We start from the raw sequence: 26,985 nt of genomic DNA, 5'->3' as shown, positions 1-26,985 counted from the left end.
GCAACGTTTTGTTTGCACTGGAAAGGCTCCACACCCCCAAACCCCTCCCCCACAAGCCCACCATTGTATCTGTACGAATGTGGAGAATTATGAATGGTTCCTTAGACCGGGCAGGGGGAGGGGGGGAGGAAAGGAGGGGGGGTCGCCAAATCCCTTTGTGTGCCGTTACCAGCCGAGGGCAACGGTGCCTTCGCGTTTCCCCCCACGCCGTCCACCATTGCCCAGATGGGAAGGGAGCGCGGCCCCCCCGCCCCTCCCCGGGCCGGGCAGCTCCCTCACCCCAGGACTCTCTTCTTCATCATCCCCCAACTCTCCTCCACCCCTTTGTCTTTTTTTCTTTTCCCTCTCCCCCTCTCTCTCCTTTCCGTAAGGCTCAGCGCAAGGGGCACCGCGAGTAATGCGGGATCATTACCATATGGGGCTCCTCCGGGGCTAGAGGGACCCCCGCCCCCGCCCGCAGCCCCCCAGCACGCAGCCGCGGCGGCGCTGCGCGGGAGCGGATCCCGCTCTCTCCCCGGCCACCTCCCCCCGCCATCGCACCCCCTCTTTTTCCTCTCCCTTTTCCTCCTCCCCCCAGCCCATACTGCCGGGGAGCGGGATCGCCCAGGCACGACCCCGATGAATAATCCCCACCGCCTGGCACGGCGGGGGAGGAGCGGGACGGGGGGGCGGGCATTGCGGTGCCTTTTCCCCTCCCTCCCCGGGATCACACCCTGCTCGCACGGGGGGAGGTGCGGTCTCACAGCCGTTTTTGGGCGGAGGGGGCGCGCAGAGCGAACTCCCCCCGCGGAAGGGCAGAGGCGGCGCAGACCGGAGCCCACCCAACTCCGGTTTCCATTTCCCCCGCCCTCCGGCCCTCTCTAAACTTGTCCTGTCCTGTCCAGCCTCCCCCCACCCCTCTCCCCGTCCTTCACCCCATCCTCCTCCTCCTTCTCCGTGAGTGTGTGTGCGCCCCTTCCACTCGCTAATTGAAGAGCTGGGATTCCTCACGTGAGAAGTTGATTTGTAGTTTGAACACGTGGCTCATTCAAAAAGCCGGAATATTCAAGTAATTTTTTTTCTCTCTCTCCGTCCTTCCCTCCCCCCTCCCCTCTCTCTCTCTCTCTTTTTTTTTTTTTTTTTTTTTAATACGGAGAGGCGGCGCCTGCATGCACGTAGTGTGACATTTTCATAGTCCGCCTGCTGCTGCCAAAGGGGCTTGGGGGCAAGACAAAAAAAGTAGTTTTTTTTCCCCTCCCCTCCTCCTTTTCCTCTTCTCAGCCCGCCATCCGCGGCCCCGGCGCTGGGTGTTTCCCCCGTGCCCCCCATGCGCCCGGGTAGCACGGCAGGCACTTAGGGCTCCCGTTTGGCCACGCTTTTTTTTTTTTTTTTCCCTTCTTTTTTTTTTTTTCTTTTTTTTTTTCTTTTTTTTTTTTTTTTTTTTACCCCGAGAGAGAGAGAGGGAGGGACACAAGCTGCAGATCTGATTTTTTTTTTCCCTCTCCCTGTCTCTCTCTCTCTCGCTCTCTCCTTCCTCCATCGCATTTTGTTTTATTTCCCCCTTCCTCCCCACCTCCTCTCGCAAGACGAGGGTTGCAGCCCGCCGTGCGCGCCTCCCCGAGCCGCCAGGAAGATGAACAAGCTCTACATCGGCAACCTCGGCGAGAACGTCAGCCCTCTCGACCTGGAAAGTCTCTTTAAGGACTCCAAGATACCCTTCTCGGGCCAGTTCCTGGTGAAGACGGGGTACGCCTTCGTGGACTGCCCCGACGAGAGCTGGGCTATGAAGGCCATCGAGGCACTTTCAGGTGAGCGGCCCCTTCCACCACCCCCGCCCTCTCTCCGCAGCCCCGACGGCTCCCGCCTCTCGAGCTCTTCCGCGGCCGCGGAGCGGCTGCAGCGGCGGCCTGGGCCGCGCCGCTGGTCTGGGGGGTGCTGAGGGGGGTCCGGGGGGGTCCCTGTTCCCTCCGCCCGCAGGTGAGGTGAGAACTGTTTTTTTTGCGAGGTCGGCCGGAGCCGCCCGGCCTTCCCGTGGAGCCTTTGCGCGGGGCTTACGCGGCGGCGGCCCCCCGGGAGTGGCCGGGGAGGGGCGGGAGCCTGGGCCCAGGGACCCGCGGCGCGGCGGTTCCCATGTTTTTCCAAGCCCCACGGCCAGCCCTGCCCGCCCGGGGGCCCTCGCTGCATTGGGGGGGGCGGTGAGTGCAGTGAGGCGGAGGCGGGCTGCGGGCGCCGAGCCCTGCGCGGGGCAGCGGCTGCACACACCCCCGGGCACAGCTGGACTCCCTCGCAGGGGCCAACTCCACCCGGAGCGGGCTGGGGCTCCTTTCGGCTTGGCTTAGGCCGCGGGGCTGGGGGCGAGCCGCCGAATTGCTCCAAACTTGGGAGGGGGCAGCCCTGCCTGTCCCCCGCCCCGCGCTGCCCTGCTATTTATTTCGGTTTCTCTTCGCTGCTCTCACGCACCCATCACCGCCTCCAGCAGCGCCGGCTCCCAGCCCCGACATCCTGTTTTTGTGTGCTTAAAAAAAAAAATTATTTTCGCGTGAAGCGGCTTTGCGGAGCTTTGCCGAGAGAGGCTGCCGCGAAGGAGATGGGCTCAGGTCTGCTGCGAGAGGCTGCTTCGGAGGAGATGGGCTCGGGCTGCGCTCCGCGCCTCCCTCCGGCTCCCTTCCCGCCCGCTTCCGCGCAGAAAATCGCCCGAAGTTGGCGGCACGGGGGGTGGCGGAGCCCCCGCTCCCCCTCCCCGAGACGGGGCCGAGCCCGGCTCCCGCACACGGCGTTTCGCGGGCTGTTGGCGGCGCGGGGCGGGGGAAGGGGCCCCGGGAGGGCAGCGCGGCTCCCCGCGGCAGCGGCGCGGCCCCGGGCGCCGGGCCGTGCCGCCTTCCCGGGCGCCGCGGCCCCGCTCCGCCGCTGCCCGGGCCGCCGATGAATGGGCTAACGTGTTGCGCTCCCGTTTCCTGCTTCGCACCCCTGCGTGCCCGCTCCTGGAGACCGGGACGCACAGCCGCGCTCGAATATTTTCCCCTTTCTGTTTATCTCGGCAGGTAAAGTGGAGCTGCATGGGAAACTCATAGAAGTTGAACATTCGGTCCCGAAAAGACAAAGGTAATTTATTTTTATCCACACCCCCCATCCCCCCTCTCCCCGCACCGCCCCTTGCCCTTAGTTATCCAGTGAGAAGCAATTTGAAAAATGCTTAGGTTTGTGTTTCTCTTCCCTGTAGATAAATGGACCGCTTTCTTAAACCCACAGGCGTGCACTCGGTGCAGTCCGAGAGGTTTTCTAGAATCACCCCATGTATTTCTAATGTAGTGTCTTGGCCAGGCAGCAATGGTACTATTTAATTTATTTTTAAAAACCGGCACCTTTCTGTGGGAGAAGTAAATTATTATGGTCTGATGGCAAATGATCGTGCAGATTTTAAAATTTAAAGTTCTGTGAGAAGAGTTAAAATCTGTGTGCTAGCAGGAAATGAAATGTGGTGTTGTGCACTCTATAACGGGCAAGCACGTGAGCTCTGCTTCAGCAACAAAAAGCACCTTGTAAATATACTGGTGGTTATATTTTTTTTGATCCTGCCATGTTGGAATCTGCAGCATTTTACAGGCACATAGTAGAAGTCTCATCTGTATTTGAGAGGATTTTATCATAGCTATTTTGAGCTGGTCTATAGAAGCAGCAGGAGAAGGACTTCTTCCCAGTAACGACAGGATTTATGCATCCTTAATTTCTAAACACACATTTAATTTTTGCAAAGCAGAAATTTTGTTGGGCCTCATGTAAAGAAGCAATATTTGGAATAAAGCAGTAGTATTTTTATGCTGCCTATAGCAATTCAGCCTGCTTCTTTCACAAATATTTATATGATAGAAAACCTGGCATGCACTAGAGAGTAAAAAAAAAAAAAAAGATCAAACTTTCCACGTGCTTGTTCCTGCACTCCATTATTCAATCTGGGAAGTATGTCTGTCTGTGAAACTTTATTAAAAAGGACTTCTACTGTTTCAGGATTATTTTTAAAATTTCAGTCTTTTTAAGATAGTTAATTGGAAAAGATGGTTTATCTGTCTCGATGGGCATTGTATCATGGTATTTTGAGAATTAGAAGTTTGATCTTTTTAGTGTTAGAAGAAAGCTTCACTTGAGAAAGTATGGAGGTTTTTTGCCCTTGTTAAGGGAAGGGGGAACCCCTCTCTGGACAAATTCATTGCACGTGACTCTTAATGGTTGTATTTATTTGATAATTTTCATTGAAAATTAATATGGTGTATGTGTTCTTTCTCCTTTAATATGCAATGCATATAGTTTTGAATTACAGTAGTCTGCATTTAAAAGATTTTGTATAGAAAAATACTGTTGTAGATGGAGTATACTTTTAATTTAAGAAGAAAATTCCATGGGGCATATAAAAATTGATGATTTCCTATTAGTCTAATAAATTTACTGTTATACTTGTTAATCTTAAACTTGCACAAAGAGTATTCTATTTATGCTTTTGAAAATAAATTAATTACACTTATATAATGGTAAATTTAAAATCACTGGTGCTTCCCCAACTTTTTTTTTTTTATCATTGTTTAATGTGTTTTAAAGTATTTTTCTGTTCTTTCAGCTGCCAGCTGAAATGGTGCAGAAGTCTGTTCTTTGCTGGGTACCGTGTCCTATTTGTGAATTAGCAATTATCAGAAACATTTATCTGTCTGTAACTTGTTGCAAAGAATTACACACTGAACTTCAAGTGCTTTTTCTAGGCTTGCGTAGCCTGCATATAGGCATATTGAAAAAAATTGCAAATGTAATTGTATCAGCATACCCGTGTTGCTTCTCCCAAAGCCCTTATTTGTTAAAACACTGTTTCATCGTGCATTATCTTGTTGGAATGCATTAGATACAGTTCAGATTTATACTGCTGTTTAACAGAAAATTAAATTGTATTTCTTACGAGTGTACTTCCTTCCCCTTTGTTTCTGCTCCCCCTCTCCCAAAATCTAATATAGAGAGACACTTAAAATTCATTCAGTGGCCTCCATATGTAATAGTGGCTCTCTTTTTCCTTTTATAGATGTCTAGATTTTTTGGGGGGGGGATGGGAGGATGTGAAAAAGTTGGAGATTTTTTCTGTTTTTCGAAATACTGCTTACTGGGCACATGTTTTGAGTTGTTAATTACAAGCACAGTTTTCAAATGTTGAGTATTGCTGGTGAAAGTGGTTAAGGTTGTTTCAAAGTAACTTATTTGAAGTCTTTGTATCTCTTTGCAGCAGGGAAAGGTGTAGGAGCAGCTGGGGTGTGGGGGGTGCTGCTGGCCAGGCCCACCCAGTGTGTTTGCACTCTGCAAGGCCGGGAAGCGCTTTCCAAAGAGCCCTGTGCTCTCCAGTGGGTGAGGTATGGCTGGAGAAGTGACGCCATTAAAAAAAAAAAAGTGGAAGCGTCAAGTCTGCCTTTCAGCACGAGAGTACATTTAATAGTTTGGTCAAATGACTACTTCGTAAGAGCAAAAGTTGTTTTGTAGCACAATGAAATTATTCAATACATTGTATTGACCTCTGCTGCTTTGAGGCTGCTTCATGGAGACTCCTAGCTCCCCTCCTCACAGTCTCCTTAAATACGATTTTTATGGGGATTTCTATTATTTTATTTATTTATTTTTTTACCAGAGTGTGTACATTATCACTGACAAAGGTAGTTCGTGGGTGTCTTTCTCCAGAGACAGCTGAGGTGCACAGGAGGAAAGGGTAAGGGTTTGGTAATCCATATCCTTGTCACATAAAGGAAGGTCAAGAGGTGGTGTCAGCTAGGGTTGCCATAAAGTTGAGCTGAATCTGGAAGACATGGAGTGTGCCTGGCTTGCTATTCAGGGCGAAATTCTTGGGCCCAGTAGTCACTGCATTCCAGCCTTTACTGGATCTTCTGATTTGAAGTGGGCACACCCAGGTTTTCAAAATTGCCTTCCTACCTGCTGTGGAAGGAAGTAAGGAGAGAGCCTGTGTGTGTGGCTTTCCCCCCTTCCCTCCCCCAACCCCCCCCCACCCACCACTTCCCTGGAAGTATTTAAAAAACAGACCAGGACATATGCTGTGGTTGAAAAAAGAGCCCTGGTCAAGGTTTTCTTGATGGAAAGGTGGGGAATTACTTTGGGGGAGGTGCAAAGCATTTAATAAGCTCAGGAGTAGATTCCTGACTTACTATTGAAGTCTCAAGGGAACGCCAAAGGAATGCAGCATTTCTGCATTCAGACCCCTTGGTGTGGAAGAAGGCTATTGCAATATTTAAGGGTTTAGGTCACTTTATGCAAAAGTTAGAGGAGGCATTGTAATGATTTTGACTGCGAGTCACACTCTGCCACACTCTGTGAGGGAAGGCAGGGCACTGTTAGTCACATCCACTACTTAGATGAGTTTTCTCCTGAGGAAGCAGCACTGCAGGAGGAAGATGGTGGCTGCCCATGGCGTACGTGGTGGAACTTGTGGTCCGAGGCTTTGGGCACTACCTTGCTGCAATCCAAGAGCAGCTGGTATCTCACAAGGCGATGTAGGCTGCAATCTGATTATTCAAATGGCCCTGATGTCACTTGTGCGTAATGAGGGGGGAGGGCAGGCGCTAACTCTGGGCACCTGGGGATGTGCTTGGCGCAGCCTCCTGGCCTGGCTTCCATGTCCAGGTGGGCTTCCTGATCCACTCTGCCTGCTCCTGGAGCCCTCAGGTACATAAAATGCTCACAAACACCTCACCTGTGATAATGATGAGATATTTTTCCAGTAGGAAGATTAATTATTCTTTTCCCCACCTCAAAGGCTCTTTGTTGGGAAAATAAATTCAGTGTGTCTCTTCTGGGGGATTTGTTTGGGAAGGGAGCAGAAGTGGGTAACAGAGTTGCACCCTATAGGTAGTGCTGCTCTATGGGGGGAGCAATGGCCTGCCAGCTGGGCTTCACCTCTGATGCTGAGGTGTCCAAAGACTGATTTGAGGAAAACAGACCCCAAGTCCCTCTGTTGCAGCCACCTGTGTTCCAGGAGTGACCATTAGATGGGAATCGGATTGTGTTGCTAATTTTCAGTATAATGACAGCTTGTGTCCCGTGTGCACAAGATGGTGGGAAATGGTTTTGTGAGACTAAAGTATGATGGTGCCTGCAATGGCCATAGTTATTAAAAAAAAAAATTAGTGGCATTGATTTTTAGTTTTGCTTCTGTAAATATCAAGTAGGTAGAAATACGCTCAAAGAAGACATGTTAGAAAATACGCCATTTCTTAGCTCTATTTGTTCTCTTTTCTATGCACAAACTTAGTGTTTTTGAGAGTGCAGGGCCAAAATTTCACATAGTGATTTAAAGTTTTTATTCTGTTTCTATATTTTTTTGCGCATGTGAACAGAGGAAATTTTTTTGTTTTAATCTTTAAAATTTTACAACTAAAGCTGAAACACCAGTTGTGACTATTCCTATACAGACAATGAGTCATTATGACAAAACCAGATAATCTTCACCAACTGTGCTAACTATTACATTGTGGGCAATTTAATTTTTATTGTTCCTCATGCTGTTTGATCATTAATTAAGTAAAAGTCCCTTCTTGTTGCAGTTTTTAAAAATTAGCTGGACGCATGAAATGCAGGTGTAAATGTGTGTCTTGAAAGATTGGTCCTGTTCAGAACGTACCCAGAGAAATATACTTGTAGTAGACTTTAAATTGTGCATAGATATGGTAAATTTTAAAGGGGTGGAATAAAAAATAACATTTTGGAAGTGTAATTCAAGGGTAGTAAAAATATGATCAGGAAATGTTTAAGATTTTTTTTTTATTTCTCCCTTAGTTTCCTTTCAAGCATGGGGTAATAACATTTTCCACATTTTTGAGACCTTGAAGGTGGCATTTTTATAAAATGGGGCTATGTTCATTTCAGTCACTCTTTTTAAGCGCAGAGCATAGGACTCTACAGTGCTGGAGTCCTTTTATGGCTTCTGTCTAGCTACTGAGTGGACTTCAAATGCTTAGTTTTGACCTGAAAAATTGTAAATGGCCTGAGAATTACCTACCTATCAGAAAATGTGCTGCTTCCCATGATGCCTGTAAGAGAGGGACCCACACAGAATTAAAATACACCTAATACTTAGCCATGGACAGGGCTTGTCCTTCAGGGAACCTCACAAAAAAGATTCTTCACTCCTTAAACCTAGGGCCATCTTATCTTTTAGTCTTTTATTGTCCTGGGATTTTGGTAAAAAATACATAGTGGCATGGACCACAGCTAAAGACACTCTTTCTTCTGGTGAGCTCATCCTTACGTGAGCCCAGTGAGATAGGCACAAGACAATATTGATGTAGGAGCTTTTTTCTTGTCATTTAAAATTTATTATTGGAATTTGATTATTCAGAATCAGTAAATGGATAGAGACCACCTTCAAAAAATGAAATTCTCTAAGTATGGATGACAACTTCATGCTTTGTATATAGAGGGGGATGGATTAGAAAGTTTTAATAGGTTTGATATATTTAGCAATATCAAGGTGCTTTATGTAGTTCTAGAGTGCTTCAAGGCCATTATATTTTCATGCACTTTTATTTTCATATGCAAAATATCTATCTCCACATCAGTCCATTCTTCATCTCTAATGATGCAGAATATAGAACTATGTAAAGTTATAAGTTAATTACTGTTGAAAGCTAAGATAAAACCATAACTTTCCCTTATTTTGTCTAGAAATATGATAGAATCAAATACTTGAGCATTATTTTATAGCTTTAGTCTGAGGCTTCCATAATTTTTCCTTTATTGTTTTTTTTCTTGGGCATGTCACATGTAGGCACTTGAATTCCTTTTCACCCTGCATCTTTGCTGGGTGAGTGTTACCTCTGCTGTCCAAATGAGGAAAATATCTTGAATGTGTCATTCAAAAATCTCCCTGTGTGCCTATGTTGAGGGTGTGCTGGGGAGACCAGTTAGCCCAATGCTTACTGGTGCTACCCAGCCTCTCTGGGTATGTCTGTCCATCTGGATACTTCAGTGACAGTTGTTCCTTGTCATCAACTGGAATATGTGATTTGGCTTTGAAAAAATTGTGTGGGAACAAGAGCTCCCATGTTTTCATGGTAAGTATAAAAAAATTGTAATTTTGTATTATCTCCTGGTTTTGCTTCTTTCCATATCTGCAATATTGGTTTGTGAGTGTATTTTCAAAGATGGATGTATTTAACAGAGAAGAAAATCTTGATATATGTTGTGGGATACTTAGCAAATGAAATGTATTACCCTAATATTGACCCTAGTAAAACTTAAAATACTGTATGTGTAATGGCAGTAAAAGAGTGGTGCCAAAAAAGGTAGTTTTCCTTTTTTTTTTTCTGCCAGTGCTTTGAAATTTCAAAATGAAAAATTACAGTATTAATTGTTATTTTGCTGACATATATTATTGTGACAGCTGGCACAAGAGGAACCTATAGTATAAAATGTCTCCTATTCAACACAGCCTGAGCAGCCATGTGCTTTCCCTATAGCCTGCCTCTTCACGGTGCAGGGGAATCAGCATCTACTAAAACTGTCCTTGCAGGTCTGAATGAAGGGAAAACTGCTACTAACATGCAAAATGAGGTATTCTGTGCTTTTAATTAAGTTAAATTTAATTAGCTCACAGATAATGAGTCAAAGAGGGATCTGACTCTTCTTGGGTATGGGACTAAGTACAGAAATGAAACTGTGTTGAAATAGAGGATCTTCAGCTGGGAAGGGCTTTACTCCATTTTAAATTTTTGGGGGTCTTGATTATCTTGTGACTGTAGCCTCTGCATTATTTCTTACCAATCAGTAGTTTCTAAGAGAATGCGTACATATATGTGTGTGTCTTGTGTGTGTGTGTATATATATATATCTCCACATATGCATTTTAAAAGATTGTATTACCATAAAATAATTTGCAGTTTAAGAAGGGACCAGCTAAAAATATCTGGAGAATTTATAAAAATAGTAAGGTTGGGGTTTTTTTTGGGTTGCCTTCTTTTTTTTTCCTAGTACCAATACCCTTGAACACAACTGGAGCTGAATGTTCACTTTTGAAAGATTAACTTTCATGCTCAGCTGAACTTTAGGAATGTTATTTTAAAATATGTAGTCTACACCATGAGTCTAATACATTTTTCCTCTTTGAAAATAGAAATGCTTTATTGTTTTGGTAAATTGTTTAATTTTTATATGTTAAATATGCATGTTCTATATGTTTTCCCTCAAAAATGGAGCTCACTTCACCTTAATGGAGTCATAAAAATTGTAGTGCAGAAATCAGAATTTCCAGTAAAGGGAACTCTAGTGTTTGAACAAAAATTTCTGTTGGAGAAAATAATAAGCTTAAGTTATTAGCTGGGTTTGCAGTTACTTATTTTCCTGATTTCAAATTAAAGAGCAGTCAGAGATGGAGTAAAAAGCTTGTTGGGCTTGGATTTGGAATTATTAATTAAATATCTAGCGTGCATTGATCAAAGTTGGGTTCTAATTTTCTAGGAACAATCAGGGCAGGAGGGCTGGCCATGAGCAAGAGGAGGGGTGAGGGAATCCCTGCCTCAGGTGAGCTGTGCTGTGCAGGTGCTCCACACAGCTTTCATCCAGGGCCTGATCCTGCACTCTCTCTGCCCCCTCTCCCCTGGCATCAGAGGGAATCCTGAATCCCGAGTGTGGAGTGGGGACACTCTTGGGGAAACACAGTTGATAAAATCTCTCTAGCTTTGATAGGGAAATATATATATATATAGCAAAGGCAAATGACACCAGTTGTTTGTTTGGCTTTTTTTAAATAGTAGTTTTAAAGCAGTTACAGAACAGATAATCCAGAAATTTATTTTTGGTGATAGAGGGGATTATTTGGTTTATACTCACTGGGGAAATTCTTTGTGATGCTGGCTTCCTGGTTATCATGGAAGAGTAGTTCAATTTTTCCTCCTACATCCAACATAAAAATTTCAAAGAAGAGTCTCTTTAGGACAGCGCTTGGAAAACATAATTTGTGGGATGCTAGTGGAATTTAGGTAGTAGTTTAATCTATGACAATATATTATATTTATAATGTAAATATTATCTATTTTTTTAATATGAATTCTGATATGCATGCTTTAAATTATTTTCTGGTGAAAGTTTGGTGGCAAACTTATGCAGGTAATGGCTAAGTGAAAAAACTGGTTCTCTTGGACTATTGCAGCTAATTTAGAAATAATTTTTCAAATGACTTTGCTAACTGTACATCAGATTGCACAGGCTCCCTTCACCACTGAGCTACTTGTTTGTTAGAGTTTTGTGTTTCTGTGCTGTAGAGAGCACAGGGGTCTTTCCTACCAAGGCAACAGGATTCCTGAATGAGCTACATCTTTCTTCTTGGAAAACCAGCGCTCTGGTGTACAGAGGGAGCTGTTCACCAGGGTCAGGCGAGAGGGATTTGATGCTAAGTGTCTGTTAGTGGTATCGATCACAGTGGGTGCTGGTGCTGATCAGCAGCAACAGCTCTCACACAGTGAGGTTTGTCTTAATAAGAGCTCAATTACTTAAACGAGTTCTAGGTGGTGGTGGGCAGCTGCCTAACTTGGTGTTATGCTAACCAAAAGTGTTTAAAACTGCCATTGCTAATCAGGAGGCACTACTATTAACCTGAGAGAGGTGCTGCAGTATCTCAGTACTTGTTTGTTACCTGATTGTATGAATTTTCTACCTGCACAGAAACTTTTAACATAGAAATAATTGAGAAATGGGCAGTTCCTATTGTTGATTAAAAAAAAAAATACTGTGTAGTCGTTACTAAATTTATTTTCAGAGCTTAATTCTGGAACTCAGTAGGAGTGGTGTAAAATTGTTTTTGTACTGCTAATACTAGTTCATTTGAAGTCCCATCAGAATGCTTATTCTGCTGAAATACTTTAAAAAAAAACACCACCTAAAGCAACCAAACACCTCACATTGTTGTAATAGTCAAAAAGTAGAGGATATTTTTTTATTAAATACTAAGATTTTTTTCCTCAGTGATGGTCTGAATCATAAAAGCAAATGTTCCTGTTCTATTTGATGCCTTGCTCAGGGTTGCTGATTATTGTATTTATTTAGAATGTATTCTATACCTCTATTTAGAATTTTTTTGTCCTGTCATTCACTTGAGAGAAGATTTTTATAAATAATGTAATTTCTATCCATTTTGCACTGGCTAGTCTTAAACAAGAAGTGATTGTTGGCATGTAAATATGTCCTAAATTCTGTGTTTAACATAGAATGGTAAGCTTCAGATAAAAGTGGTGTACACACCCTTTGTACAACTGGGCTTTATGACAGTTGTTTAACTGAACTCAGAGCATGAGCAGAATTGTGTTTAACCTATTTATAGCTGAAGCTACCAATTTTTCCTTGAAAGTAGTCTTGGGAAAACAGTTTGAAGATGTGTCATTAACTGAAGTCTTGAAATTATAAGGATTGCTCTACCTTTGTGTTTGACTAGTTTCACTAAAATCACAGAATTTCATACACTTTGGGTTTTGCCTGCCTCTGTGGCAAATAATAAGCCTATGTATATTGCTTTTCTTCGTGGCCCTTGGGCTCACGTCACCTGATCCACAGAGTTCACCCAGAATGACTGTTACTGGTTTTGCACACGCTAAGCTCAGCATCTTAACGTGAAACTGAGACTTCTGTTCAGATCCAGCACCACACGTGGTTATTTGAGTCTCCCACTGTATAGCAGTGCTGTGTTTTGTGCTGGAACACTTCAAAAAATGGTTTTTCAAATGCAAGCTGAAGTTAAGATTAACTTTTTAAGCTAGAGACTGCTGGTAGAAATCACATGTGATCTTTGTATTCAAGAAAGCCTCTCTTTGACACAGTTCTCACTTGTGTCACTGGATGTATTATTTTGGGTGGTAACTTTGGGAGAAAAGGGCTGTAAAAGGAAAAAAAAAAAAGGCAAAGCATGGAAAAGTCTGTCTAAAACTTAATCATGTTTTACCATGATGGAAGCCTGCAAATTCCAGGGGACCATAGTTTTATGGAGGTGGCTGTGGTGTGCCACCTTCCTGTTGAGACTAGGGCAAGAGAAGGAGAGCTTGGCCTGGTTTGGGGGGTTGAGGAGGTGTCCTGATCTCTTTTCCCTCTAACATTCAGCCCTGTGAACTTCTCTTGCTCTCTGTGTATAACCTGTATGTGGTGGTGAAGTATTAATGCGTGTCTTTGAGGTTTAGGGGAGGAGGGAGTGATTGCTTTGCTTCGGGGCTTTTGGTAGCTCCAGGTCTGGTTATTGCTGGTACTTTTATCTCATTGCATAGTCCAGCTCTAGGCATGAATCTGGTGCCAGCATCATTTGAAATAAGCTAAATTTTTGGGGGATGATGGTGGGGAGTAAAGAAGACATGCAAACAGTAGTGTTAGCAAAAAGTGGTTAGTAACCCCAAAGAGGGATGACTTATATCTGTGGTTAAATACCTTACAACACCACATTCTTCCCTAAGTTTTTTTTTTTTTTTTAATTTAATTTGCTATTTTAACTTTCCCCAGTTCTTTAAAAAAAGTTCTTAAATCCTTAGTTGTGTATGTCTATATCCAGGTGGAATGGCTGAATTTAGAAGATTTGACAGGCGTATTTAAACTATGCTAAACTGTGCTGTCAGGTAAAAGCAGCTCAATCTGTTTGTGGGGGCAAGTACCACTTAATTTAGGTATCTCTGTTTATGAATCAGTACCATATGATTGTAAAAATAAGATAGTAATTACTTGTGTGAGAATAAGCTTGCACATCTGTATACAAACTAAATTCAAACTAATTATCTGCTAAATAATTTATTAAATGTGGTCAGAATTATCATCTTCATTCATATGAACTTTGGTCATAATCTTGATTTAAATACCCAACAAAATGCTATGTCTTTGAAAACTGCAACTTACTAAATGCAAATAATCTTGACATTAATGATGATTAACTTATAAATTATACTTACGATTTAACTGGTTAGCTGGAGCATGATATAAGCCTTTTCTCTTCTTTAAAAGTAACTAATCCAAAATTACAATTTTGCTTAGTTTAATGTGAAGTGAACTAAAACAATGTCAATGTTAAATGCTATGTAAAGAGTGTACTTTCTAGTGCAGAAATGAAAACTCTGTTTTTTGTTCTCTGGTCATGGCAGTGTATTCATATCTACAATGACAGTGAAAAAATCAGTGCTGTCTGTGATATTCATCCTCAAAACCTGATACTATATCTTGTTTTCTATAAAAAATAAATTAAAAATAATGAAATTATTTACAAGGTGATAGATAGTATTACCGTACAATTGCTCTATATACCACTACCTAAAGTCAGGGTAGATTTTTTTAATAGTATTGCTATTGTGGGGGAAATTATTATATATTAACTGTAAAATTTGCTAAAGAAACTACACTTACACCTCTTATATACAAGCGATTTTTCAGAATAACTTCCCTTTGAAACAAATTGTAGAATTGAAATGTTGCATAATTTAAAGTCAGTGAACAATTGAATTTTAGTTGTTGACTTTTCCAGTTGAACAGAATGAAATGATACTCTAAGGCTTTAATCAAGCCCTGGTATGAAAGCTCAGGGATTGCTTTCATATATTATACTATGTAAGCCTGTATGCGCTAATCAAAGCTGCTATGACAAAAGCACAGAAGATTGTTTTGGTAATTCTTAAAAATGAAGCTTAATGCAAGATATAATTAACAGCATTTCTATTAAGTCAATATAAAATATTGCAAGGGACTCTTGCACACAATCTGTGATGCTTTAACTATGGCAGTACAAATTATTTACTGTGCATGAGGATTTACTAGTGTAGATATACTTACCCTGACCAAACCTATTGCTTAAAAAATAAAGAAAAATTTGCATGGTTATTTCTGCATAAATTCAACTTCTTAAATCATGTCAATTAGAAAGTTAGTTTTTTTTTTTCACTAACCAGTTTTTAGATCACACCTTAATGTAAAAAATATTGCTTATGTGTGCAAGGTGTCTCTTTAGTTCCATGTACCAGCTGAAGGATGGCACATTGTATACTTCAAGGGTATAAAATTTTTTGATGGGAGATGTGTAGGTCTTCTAAATAACATGTTACATTTTTCTGAAAGTACAACTATGAAATAATTTCTTTTGTTGCTCTTCTCTCTACAAAATTTTTGTTCAAGTGAATACCATTGTTGGAGGAGAATTCTTCAGTGAAAATTACTAAAGTGAAAATAATGTTTGAAAGCCATACACCACATTTGTTTCTCTTTGCAAGTAACAAGTAATAGAAGTAAGAAGTAACAAATATAGAAGAAGAAATGATATTTAAAAAGGAAATTTCTGCATCTGTATTGACAGCATAAAAATGACAAGCCAAACACCAGAGTGGTTGCTTCTAATGACTTTTGGGTTTTGACAGGGCAAGAGAAAGGAAGCTATTTGGTGGTGATAGTACAAACCCTACAGGTTCTAGCACTCCTCTGGTGAAGGTGTTATATCTCATCTGATTTAGATCACTTAATCAGTTTAAGGCCACGTGGCATTGCCATTAGTAAGGGACAGCACTCGAGTGCTCCTCTTGCTGGTATTCCATTAGTTCAACAAAGTGTGCTAGTGAAATGATGACTAGAGCATCAAAGTGAGAATTGGTATCTGTGCAGTCTTGGCTACAGCATGCTTCAATTTATACTTCAAAAGTTTGTTTTAAACTTGTGTTAATAAGGCTTATTGTACTGAAGCTATTGAGACAGAAGAGCTTACTTATTTTAAAGATAATAGGAAATGTGCAGTAAACTTGACATTTCTGAGGTAAAGCTGGTGGAGTATTCTACTTTTTTAATGTGAGTGTGGTCTAGAAGATTTAAAAGAAACAGATTGTCTTTTCAGTACTTTTAAAATTTGTCTTGATTTGCCTTGAGATTGAAAGGTAGAAATTATTTTTAATTTAAAAAAAAAGATTTTTGTCATGTGAGCAAATTACCTGCAGGTCATTGTTAGGCTTTGCTGGAACATCAGACAATGAGCATAGTATCTTTCAAATGCTCAATTATCATGTCAGTCTAAGCTGTCCTCTCGCAAAATTAATATATGCATTTCTGAAAAACAGTAATAAAAATGGAAGTTTCAGTCAGTATGGATGCATGTGCACACATGCACTCTAAATACTTTGAGAGGCTCTAAACACTGGAAAGAGCCTGAAATCTGTGGCTATACATTTGAAGAGTTGATTCGCTCTGTGCATTTGTTAATTTTACTTTTAGCTTATTTTGTCCTTTTAAGCACTAGGACTACTAATATTTTTAGATATTATCATATATACAGTTGTCTAAATGAAGTAGTTTGCCCTTGTTGCTATCCTTTTATATTGTGGAAGAGACTTGAAAATGTCGGGGAACCAGTATGGTAGCTGAAGTTCACATATACACTTAAAACCAGACTAAAAAGATATTTCACTTATTCTAGTTATAGGTTATAAGCTTTTTGAAATTAGATGGTGTTTTCAACAGCATGAGTGTTTGTGTTTCCATTTTCTAGACCCCACAGGAATCTTCATTTACTGAGATCCTTTTTTAGGGATTGGACATTAATTTGTGTCAGTTTTAGTAGAGTAGCCTGAGAGAGGCAGTGAACAGGCTTTTCTTTAAAAATTGCACATGTGGGGTGAAACAGCAACGTGGTGGTGAAGTGGGATGAGTCCCTGAACTACCCTAATGCCACGCTTAGTTTAAGTTCTGAAACAGCTTGTTCTCAACCTGAATGTTTTAGATCTATTTGACAGCAAAAAAAAACTACAAAAAAAACCAACCAAACAAAAAAAAAAAAAAACAAAACACAAAAACCAAAACCAAAGTAGCAAATGCTGAGATTGTGTAACAGAGGTATTGGAATTAAATGTTACAAGTGTATAGCAGGAGCAACTCTTGCTATTTTGTGTCTGCTCCACTCCCTCCCCCCCCCAACTGAATTTGTTTAATTTGGAGCGTACGGTGAACTCAAATTGAGTATGAACAACTGTAGTTTCACTTAAGTGTGACCCGAAGGAGACCAAAATAGGTTGGACTCCCTGTCTGTCACTGTGGTGTAAGGAATCTGGGAAGCATTTCCGATGTTCTCTGCACACACAGGCTCGTGGTTGAGCAGTTGGTCTCAGCAGCATGGTGGCTACTGAATTTGTCTACAAGTGCTGCTAATTTTAATTGGATATTTCAGTCTGAGAAGGGTGAATCACTGAGTTATTGTTAGATGAGATCTAATCTGGTGCCATACCTCCCATACCAAAAAAATTGCCACAATTTTACATAGTATGTGCTATGTGTTACTTATTTCCATTGGATTTCTAACTGGTTTGCAAATTCTTGCCAAGTAAGAGATGGTAGTAGGGAAGAAGTGCGAAATAAAAACAGTGTGAGGCTTTATCCAGCAGCTACTTAGAACAAAGTATCTTGTTGGCTTTTTAATTATTGGAATCCTGGTACCTTTTTTTGCTTCAGAAATGACTCTGAAGTATCCTTCACCATTCCTTTTTGCTGCTTTGGTTCTTTAAAGGGAGCTGAATTAACTGGAAAGTTAAAAAAAAAAAAAAAATTTCTTTTAACTTACTGCTCCCTAGCCCCTTATGTGGCCACATACTGCGGGGAACCCTATGCAAATTTCAGTCTGGGGCTGCCTCTTACAGCTGATGTAGATTTTCATAGTTAGCTCATAATGGAAGTAGTGACTGCTTCAAGTAGCAGGGCCTGGGGGCACTAGGAAAACAGGTGATGGGAAAGAAGAAGCCTTTGGCTCTTTTGGTGGCTGAAGAAAACAAGGGCTAGGGAGAAGAAAGATAAAAGCTGAGCACAGTGTTCCATTAAGGATATTAAGTAAACAAAATATTTTTGCATGCTTAGAAGTTCTTCTGCTTTTAAAGGTATTTATTTTCTATCTTTTATGCACCCCATGGGTGTTTTCACTTTTATCCACATCCCAGTTAGTTGTGTGGTGGGAGAATAAATGACAAGTGATCATAGCTTGAAAAAGTTTGGTCGGCAAAATCAGCTCCCTAGTACAGTTATTTAAGGAATAGAGACCCCTGTTCAGAGGAGGAGGGAAAGAGAGAAAGTGACATTTAGAAAAAACAGCATACACCCTCACCCCAAAAAGAGGGGGAGGAACCAAGCACAAAACCAACCCAACCATAAATGGCATAAGGCACAAAGATAGGCCCATTTTTCTAAAGGGTACTGAAAGTTCCCATTAGATTTAAAGCACTGTTTAATTCTTTACTTAAAAAAATTAGCATCCTGTTCTGTTAAAGATACCTAAAAAATGAAGGTTTTTTTAAAATGACAAATTCAACATTAGTATGGTAGTGGCAGAATTGTCAGAATTTTCTTTTTAAAATGCCTTTATAGCCCACTCGAGAGAAGTCACAAATAATGAATATAAGTTTTAAGTTTAATTAGTGATGTGAAGAATTGTTGGGCTAAAATCCAAGAGCAGATGATAACAGGTGACAGCCTTCTATCTGAGTAATCCACATAAATGCAAGAACTACAGCTGGGTTTATGCTGCTTGATTTGCCTGTTTTGCACGGTGTGACTTGGACGTGCCCAAGTAAGTCATCTGGCTGTGCTTGTGGAGCTATCAGCCCATTCACAAAGGTACAGACTCTTTTGGAGTTTTGGAGCTACTGCTGCAAGGAGAATGCAGCTTGGTGGGCTGGCGGCTTGGGGCGCGGAGCTGCGCGGCCGTGCTGGCCCCGTGTGCGGCTTTCGGACGGCTCACCCCGGGGAGAGGTAGTAAACAAACCCCATGTTTTGCAGGCAGTGGTAGGAAATTTGATCATCAGCACAGAGGGATCTGTGAGGTAATCCAAGAGTCATATTTTCATTCTGAATGCTGAGATAATGCACCTCTCCAAAGCAGCTGCTTTGCTGGGCTGTACACGCAAGATGAAAGGGGAAAAGTGTAGTTAGGAGCCAACTATTATGTCTTGCATGAGCTTTGAGAAAAAATTTTCTTTGTCTAAATTTTATGGAAAATCCTTATTCTGAGTGGTAGTACAGACTGCTTTTAAATCTGGGTCTGGGATTAAGTGAGTCAACACAAAGAGAAGTATTGCTGCAGTTTGCCTGTGGCTTAGCCAAGTTTTGTCTGCTTGAATTGCTGAATTGGGTCTGAAATTGGAGCAATAACATTTCCTCTTCAAGTATTGTACTGACCAAATCAGTGTGTAGAAATAAAACATGGTGATGTTTCTTAACAAGTCAGTATTTGAAACCCTTCTCCTTTCTTCTGCTAAGTAAGTTGAAGATGAACTGGCTGTTTCACAAGCTAATGGCTTGATTTGACAAATGTAGTAACGGTGCCATCAGGGTGCCTTGTAATACATACTAGAAATTAAATACCTTTTAATATAAGTGATATAAATACCTTTGTTTATCAGTTAACTGAACCTGAGTTTATTTTTGAAAGAAAATCAGAGTACCTTCATTTTAGGTAGGAAGTGTGATCATTTGGTTTTGTATTTATCAGAACTATTTTTTAGGAATAAGCATGTTGAGATATATAACTGCATGAGTGTATGCATACAAAATTTTATACATAAAATGTCTTAGAATGTCCATTCAATAAGCTTTATTTAAATGGACTTGCTGCTGTTTGTGAAGTACTACAGGAATGAAATGTGAAAAATTTAGAGTGAAAAGATTGCTTAAGTCCAAGAAATTTCAATGTGAAGAGGGGGGCAGGCAGAGACTGCAGGACCTCTTGCAGGACAACCCACTCTAGTGGTTCAGTCTGTATCATTACCTCCATTTACCATGAAGAAAATAATGACAATTTTCCCTCCCACACCCTGTAACCAGAAAACTACTGTTTTTCCCCCCAAGTACACTGATCTGAATTGAGAGTTAAGGATTATTCTTTTGTCCTGTAAACTTGGCTTCTTTTTTTTTTCTTCCCACTAGAAGAGCATTAGAAATACTGATTCACTCTGTTGTACCCAAGCATCAGCTACTTGAAGCAACTCGAGGGGGAGAAACTAATGAACTCTCTGTGAGGGTAGCTTTTGTGTGGGATTTTCCCTGTCTGTTTTTATTTTGCTGGCTGCAGAGTAAACAAGAAGACACCTCTTTCCCTTCCCCTATAAATTCAGTTGATTACCAGCAGTTTTCCATTTGGCTAGAAGAGTTGCTAACTTTGTTACTATGAGTGTTTCTGTCAGGACTTTTCATACAGAACTGATTTCTTACCGTATGGCATTACCCACACTCCATAGAAGGTTTTTTTGCTGTGTGGTGGTTTTTTAACATTTCATCTCCAGCTGTCTATGTTCACTTTGGGTTGTCAGTGAAGTAAGGCTGAGAACTGACAATTTTTGTCAGGGAGGAGTTGTTTTGGTGAATAGGTTTGCAGTGGCAACATGTGTAGCTGTCAGAGCTGGGGCATCACAAGCTGGAAGGCAGCACTGGGGGGTTACCAGCACATGTGCTCAGGTGCTGGGTATTGGCATATCTGCACCTGTGGTGTGACCTGCCAAGACTTTTTCCAGGTAACCAGCATGGCAGCACAGAACGCAGAAATGAACAAGCATTTGCTCTTTGCATGTTCTTAAGAGTGGCAGAGGTAGACCATTTGCTTTCTATCCCATAGGTATTGAGTTCAAACAGTTGAATGGACTAAGATTGTCGATGTTCACTTGATCTGCTTTCAAACATGTTTAAGTCTTTTTCCATAGGCTCTTGTTTAAAAGGAGTACATTTGTGCTCTGTGGGTTTAAGGCATTAATATTGTGTGTAGTTCATATGGCTGCTGAAATAAGAGACTATTAAGTGGTGTTATTCTTGAGAAATGGGAATTAAGAAGTAGGAGGCAGCATGTCTCTGGGGGGGAGGGAGGATGGTGAGAAGGGGTCTGGTGGGAGTGTGGGTACAACCATGTGGAAGTGCAGTCACTTTGATACTTTGTTTCCCTCTGAAGTTTGTTTCCTTCTGTAAAATTTTGACACATCTATGAAATATAAAAAAAAAAACAACCTGATACTGTGAGCAAAAGCATGATATTTATTGTTCTTTGCTTTATAATTATCTTCTCTTATTTAAAATTATTTTCCCCTACAGGGAGGTGCTATCTAGTGTGATTTGCCTTTGCTAAGTGTCATATAAAGCATAGAGTGAGATTGTATTAGTGAAAGTGTATAGTGAGACTTAATACAGGGATGCAAAAAATAGACAATTTTGACACCCTTTTAACTAAAGGGGAACTTGATCTATTGAAGGAAACAATCCTGGTGTATATATTGAGGACAGAGAGAGAATGAAAGGGTGTACATAAGTGAAGAAGAAAAGCCACTATTTCAATATTTTCTTTCTCCCACCACCAGCTTCCTAAGATGTATTTAGTATTGTTTCATATGTGTGGAGGGTTCTTGTGGGTTGGGAGCACTGTGTCCCTGTGCATGTTTGTTCTGTGTGTTGATGTAAGAGAGGTGATCCCCTTCAGAGATCACTAAAATGGCTTTTAGTAAATTATCCATCTTTATGGCACTTTGCCCTTTCTGTCTCTGCACACACGTGTAGCACAAATATGCTGCTTTCCTGGTGAAGGGGCACAATGGTGGCTGCTTATTTTACTTGCTTTCAGTGTTGCAGAGATATTTTTGTCCCCCAGATACAAAGCCCCAGAGGAAATATGTTGGCATATGGTAGTCAGCAGTGGCTTAAAGTAACTGAATCCTGTTACATGGATAGTACCTGAAAAGAAGGATCAGAATGTGTGCAATTCCTCTTAAGGAAAGTAAATGATTGCCAAACAATTGCTTTTGGACTAAGCTTGTACAGAAACCAGAGAAGTCTCTTTTCTTCTTACCCAAAACACTTTTTATTTGGTACCTTTGGAAAAGAGAAATGAGTGGGAATACCTGTTTACATGCTGTGAACATAAGTAGCTTTCCAAAACCTTAGTGTGATACAGAACACAGACCTAATTTGCCCAAACTTTTTTTTCAGTTGACATCTATTTGCAATGCCTATTTAGAATGGGAGAAATGAATTAAGAAATCTGCTTAAACTGAAAAAAGTGCGTGCACAAGGCTTATGTGAGTCACATTGATGAGAGGTGCTGGCAGGGTTTTACTAAGACTAGATGGGCTAAATATTAAATGAAACTACTGTAATAAAATACCTTCATGGGATGAGAAAGGACTGTTTTTTGTTTTACCCACTTGGTGCGAGTGCAGGTAGTCATAAAATAACAACATTTGAGGCTATTTCAAAGCCGAACATAACAAAACCCTCTGCAGGGTTCTGCTGCTTGGGATAAAAAAGCTATAGGATCTTTGCATATTCCTGCCTTGCTGAAGAAAGCAGGGTCATGAGGAAGATGGAAAGCATCCTGAGAGAGCTAACTGCCTGAGATGGGCGTGTGTTTCCAGGAAGTTCTCTATAATTTTCTCTTCCTTTCCCCACCTGTTGTGTGGAGTTTTGACCCTGTGCTAAAGAGTGCTTGCCGAAGTCAGAACACAACCTCGTGGAAGCTGCTGCTGTTAAATTCAGACAGGATTTATCAGCTTCGTCCCTTACCCTTTGCATTTGGTTTGGGATTTTTCTTGAGGAGTTTGAGAGCTGGTTTTCTGCGGGCTCTCACGCAGGCAGCAGAGAGGGTGTCTGCGAAAGGACTGGAATCACTGGCGCTGCCCTGCCCGGGAGAGCGGCAGGAGCGATCTCGGAGCAGGAGCCGCATCCGCGCGTCCCGGCAGCGCGTGGGAGATGGTCGCTCTCTGTCGGCGCGCCGCCCGCTCTGCTCCTCTGCTCCATTTCTAGCTGTCCCTCTGTGTGTAGAGAGGGAAAGAGGTACAGGCTTTGTGGACTTGTATGCATTCTTAAGGAATATATTAGGACTTCTTAGACAGGGACTAATAGCAAATGAAATGGCCAAATCTCAAATGTGTCCATGATCTTCCATGCTGGTTCTGTGTGACTCCTCTATTGGCCATGCAAAGCTTTATTCAATTATATTTTTTCCCCCATGGTGAACTGTGATACAAAAATAATGAAAAAAAAATTCACATGCATCAGTAAACATCAGATTTCAAACTTGTGCACTAGGTGACAAGTTAAAATTACTTGCAGCCAAGAAACTGATGAAGGTACAAATAGCTCTGAATTAAATGGTGTGTTTATAGCTACTCTTGTACTTTTGAAGTGACCTTTCAGTTTTGTACAATAGGTGTCTCACTATTGCCATAAATTGAAGTGCACAACAGGACTGTACCTGTTTTGTACTTAGCTTGCCATTTTCTTTTGCTGTTTGTGAATGTGGCAGGGGAACTAGTAATTTCAGGGTGACATTTCTTCCTTGCTCATCCTCTTTCCTTCTCCTTTTCAAAATGTTCAAGTTATTTCTGTGCTACAAATGTTGGCTGGCTAAAGTTTTGAATTGTATCAAACTTTTTCAGTCCCTTGAAGTCATAAGGGGAAGAAAAAACCCAATACCAAATCTTGTGCTAGTCCTCAGCATTAGATGATTAAAAGCACAGATTTTGGTTTTTTGGTCCATCTTTTAGGTGTTGAGCAGTAGAGAAGATGTAGTTTTTCCTTCTGAAATGAAATGTGAGCGGGTAGTTTTGTAAAACTTGTATAAGTGTTTCTGGAAAGGACTTCTCCCCTCCAGCCCCCTTCTGAACAGTGGATATACCCTGTTCAGTGGGAGCATTGGTGGCCAAACTTGGGTGTGGGGCTGGGGTGAGATCTGCTATTGGTATGGGGGCTGTTGGGCTCAGATCCTTCTGTGAATGGCTGTATGAAACTCATGAATTTAAATTTGAATCTACAAGTGTGAGAGAGTAATGGCACAACATGGTGTGAAGCACATTGAATAGTGTATTGGCTGCCAATTTTGTGGTTTGGGGTTTTGCTGTATTAAAATTTCCCAGTATTTTTAATATGTATGAATTGCATGAACATCTCCTTTTATGTTCTACCTCAGGACCCAGCTTCCAAGTTTCAGGTTGCTCTGTGAGATTATTTTGATGTTTCAGAGCAGTGTATCACTACTTTAGTTTTTCAGCAGTATCACTAGCCAAAATGATGGTCTGAGGGAAACTTTGCAGGCTTCAAGGAAATATTCTGCTCTCCCTATTACAGTGAAGCAGCTCCTGACTTTCCCTGCTTTATCAAAAATGAAACCTGAACAGGGTTGTGTGTGGTTTGGGTTTTCGTTCTCCCTTCCTTGCCTATTTATATGATCAAATGCTGAAATCTCCTACTTGCTTGAGAGGGAGTGAAAACAGCTGAGAAATTCTACAAAACTAAGACCTGTTTCTGTTTTCTGGCCAAATCATATTTTTTGCTGGATCTATGGTTGCTGTAGTGTTGGGGATGACACCTCCACATGAGGAGCAGTTTGGGCAAGTGGCTTTGTGCTGTAACCTCTGCTTGTGCCTTGAACAAAGCCTGTTGGGAAGAGCATTTTAAGATGTAAAACACTCACTGCAGGCCTGGGTAGGTGGTGGTGTTAGGGAAAGGAGTGTATTTTAAAAGGATTTGGGGGCGAAAAGGAAAGCTTTTGATTTTATTGCTAGACAGGAACATCTCAAAAACTTGTTTTGCTTGAAGACTTCACTGGCTTATATAAATTTAATTGGTATAAAAAGTCCTTAAAATGTTAAGTATTTTTTTTTTTCTGAGAGAGGCTGTTATTGCACAAATAAAGTGTGAGATAGAACTAAGTGTTTGAACACAAGACACTTAGTGTACCTGCTTTGGTGTACCAAAATGTAGTTGCGACCTTCTGAGTCTTGACTGCTCTTTTGTCCCCTCTCCCTTCCTCAGAGCTCCCCAGGATGGTCAGGCTGACCCTAGTAGCTCGACATACCTGAGCAAAGCCGAAACTGTGTTAATCTACATTTTCTTGTAAATCCCAAGGGGTTTGTGGCATCTCTGGCATTTATTTGTTCTCTCACTTTGGGGGAAGGGAGGAGACAAAGGACTTGGCTGTGAAGGCAGCCAGCACACTGCCAGGCTTTGCAGTAACACTTCAAAGTGAATGTTTTGTTTACTAGATAAGTGAAAACTGCTGTAAATTTGGGTGAAGATACAATAAATTTACTGTTTCTTATCCTCTCCTCCCAATAAGGAATGAGGAATGTTAATAATGTAAATATTAGAAAATAATCCATCATTAGACTAATGAAAAGCTTAATATTAAAACAGGTATTTATTCAGATTTATATTCCTTACCTTGAACGATTCTAACATTGTGACATATCTTGGTGAACTTTAAAAAAACAAAATAACAAAAAACTCTTTAAGAGTGTAAAGGAGAACCCAGCACAAATACATGGGATTATCACGCCCATGTATAACAGGGAACTAGATACTGAAGGCCTTAAAGCTAAAATAGAAATACTCTTCAGGAAAAGTGGAGGCTTCATGAAATGTAACAGCTGTCAAATGTGTAACAAGTATTTCTGTAACAGTTCTTTGGACTTGAAATGGTTTTGACCTGACATTCCCCCCTCGGCGATCTGTTGGTTTTTTTGAATTCTGTATTTGGTTTTGCCCCTTTTAGTATGACAGATGCTTAAATGTATGACACTGCTATGTATAGTCTATATTGCAATAATATTTTCTCTGTTTTTTTTAAAAAACTATTTTCTTTAATTTATCTGCAGGAGTCGGAAGCTTCAGATCAGGAATATCCCGCCTCACTTGCAGTGGGAGGTAGGAAGTTACTTAAAAAAATTATTTTTGCTTAAAAACTATGTTTCTGTTTCTCTCTTTATCCACAGGACTTTTCCCCTTCCCCCACCTTTCCCTTGCTTTGCACACACCACCCATTCTGTTCTGGGGAAAAACCCTTTGGATGAGGGAACAATAGAGCCTTCTAAGCAATTCAGATAACTGCCTTCATTTCTGTTTTCCAAGTTAACCATAAAAAATGTTGAAATGGATTCCTTGGTGAATGCTGACTTCCTGATGCAGTCACTCTCTTTGACTGAAATCTCAGCTCATCTATTTTGGACCTTGCTGGTGTTTGGTGTATGAGTTCAGCAAACTTAATAAAAGTTCATCTTTAAAGTCCATTCTTTAAAAACTTGGTGAAAAACCTTTACAGAAGCAGAAATTTAGTTCTGGTCCTTTTTGGGTGTTTTTTTTTGTTTGTTTGTTTTTTTTTTTTTTGTTTTTGTTTTTTTGTTTTCCTTGCTCCTTTGTATTGGCGGCATTATGGCAATTTTCTTGTTCACAGTATTCTGATTATTGGCTCTCACCAGTATAATATGTACTTGCTATTTACACTCCAGATATAGTGTTCTAATTTTTACAGTAAATTACTAACCGTGAGAACAGATAGACAAGTTTTCTTCACTTTTTTTCTGTCTTATATATGTTTAAAATGTTTTTTCATGTTTTATTAGTGTTAAGCTATCCTCTTGCCTGAGGGAATTTAGAGGGTGGTGGTTTTGGGGATAAAGCTCCGGTAGCATTGTTCTCCAGTGGGTTTGGTCTGTTGCCTTCATCCGACTTTCCATCTGCAGCTACTTCTTTGTTTGCACTGCCTGATTGCCTCCTAGCTTTGAAGGAAAATGGAGGCATTGGTCTGTTGAATCAAGGCTGTCACCCACAGGGTCTCTGTCAGGTGTCACACCACCTCTCATTGCTCCACTCTGCCTTTCTGGTGCCAGCTGTCCATGTGAGATTTTCCTCTGCACTTCCCAAACCTTGCATACCCCTCTGCTTAACAGTATCCACTTGATATCTCTTATTTCAATTTCATAACTGCTTTTTTTATGTCAAACTTCTGGGAAGCATAGTAATAAAAATGGCTGAGGCTGACTAATTTGAAAATTAACTTGTTTTTTGATACAAAATTCCTCTGAGGATTTAGTATAGGACTAGTAAGTATCAGAGCAGAGGCATACAACTCAGAGATGTGGATAAACAGATGTTTAACAGAAGTGCTGTTGAGCAGAGTACTTAAAAATGCATCTACCTGCTCGTGACTCCGTACACATGTAGCTAATACTAGTATATTACAGGTATTTACCC

At 41.2% G+C, this 26,985-nt stretch overlaps 1 protein-coding gene across 3 annotated transcripts in view; it reads left to right on the top strand.

Moving 5' to 3' along the window:
* Nucleotides 1-959: 959 nt before the first annotated feature.
* The window catches only part of IGF2BP3 (insulin like growth factor 2 mRNA binding protein 3), a 111,483-nt gene continuing 85,457 nt past the window's right edge, over nt 960-26,985 (top strand). The window contains exons 1-4 of one of the 3 annotated variants that reach the window (XM_021538252.3): nt 960-1,048; nt 1,566-1,787; nt 3,021-3,081; nt 25,611-25,659. In XM_021538252.3, coding sequence (XP_021393927.1) covers nt 1,613-1,787; nt 3,021-3,081; nt 25,611-25,659 — 285 coding nt within the window. In that variant the 5' untranslated portion in view covers nt 960-1,048; nt 1,566-1,612. Of the gene's footprint in view, nt 1,049-1,560; nt 1,788-2,171; nt 2,577-3,020; nt 3,082-25,610; nt 25,660-26,985 lie in introns of those variants that run through there. The other 2 variants (XM_031503849.3, XM_085573135.1) reach the window with 2 other exon arrangements.

This window comes from Lonchura striata, chromosome 2 (genome assembly GCF_050655825.1).
Source record: "Lonchura striata isolate lonStrDom1 chromosome 2, ASM5065582v1, whole genome shotgun sequence".
NCBI classification, from domain to species: Eukaryota; Metazoa; Chordata; class Aves; order Passeriformes; family Estrildidae; genus Lonchura; species Lonchura striata.
Note: the sequence above shows the minus strand (reverse complement) of the source record. Positions and strands in the feature narration are given on the sequence as shown.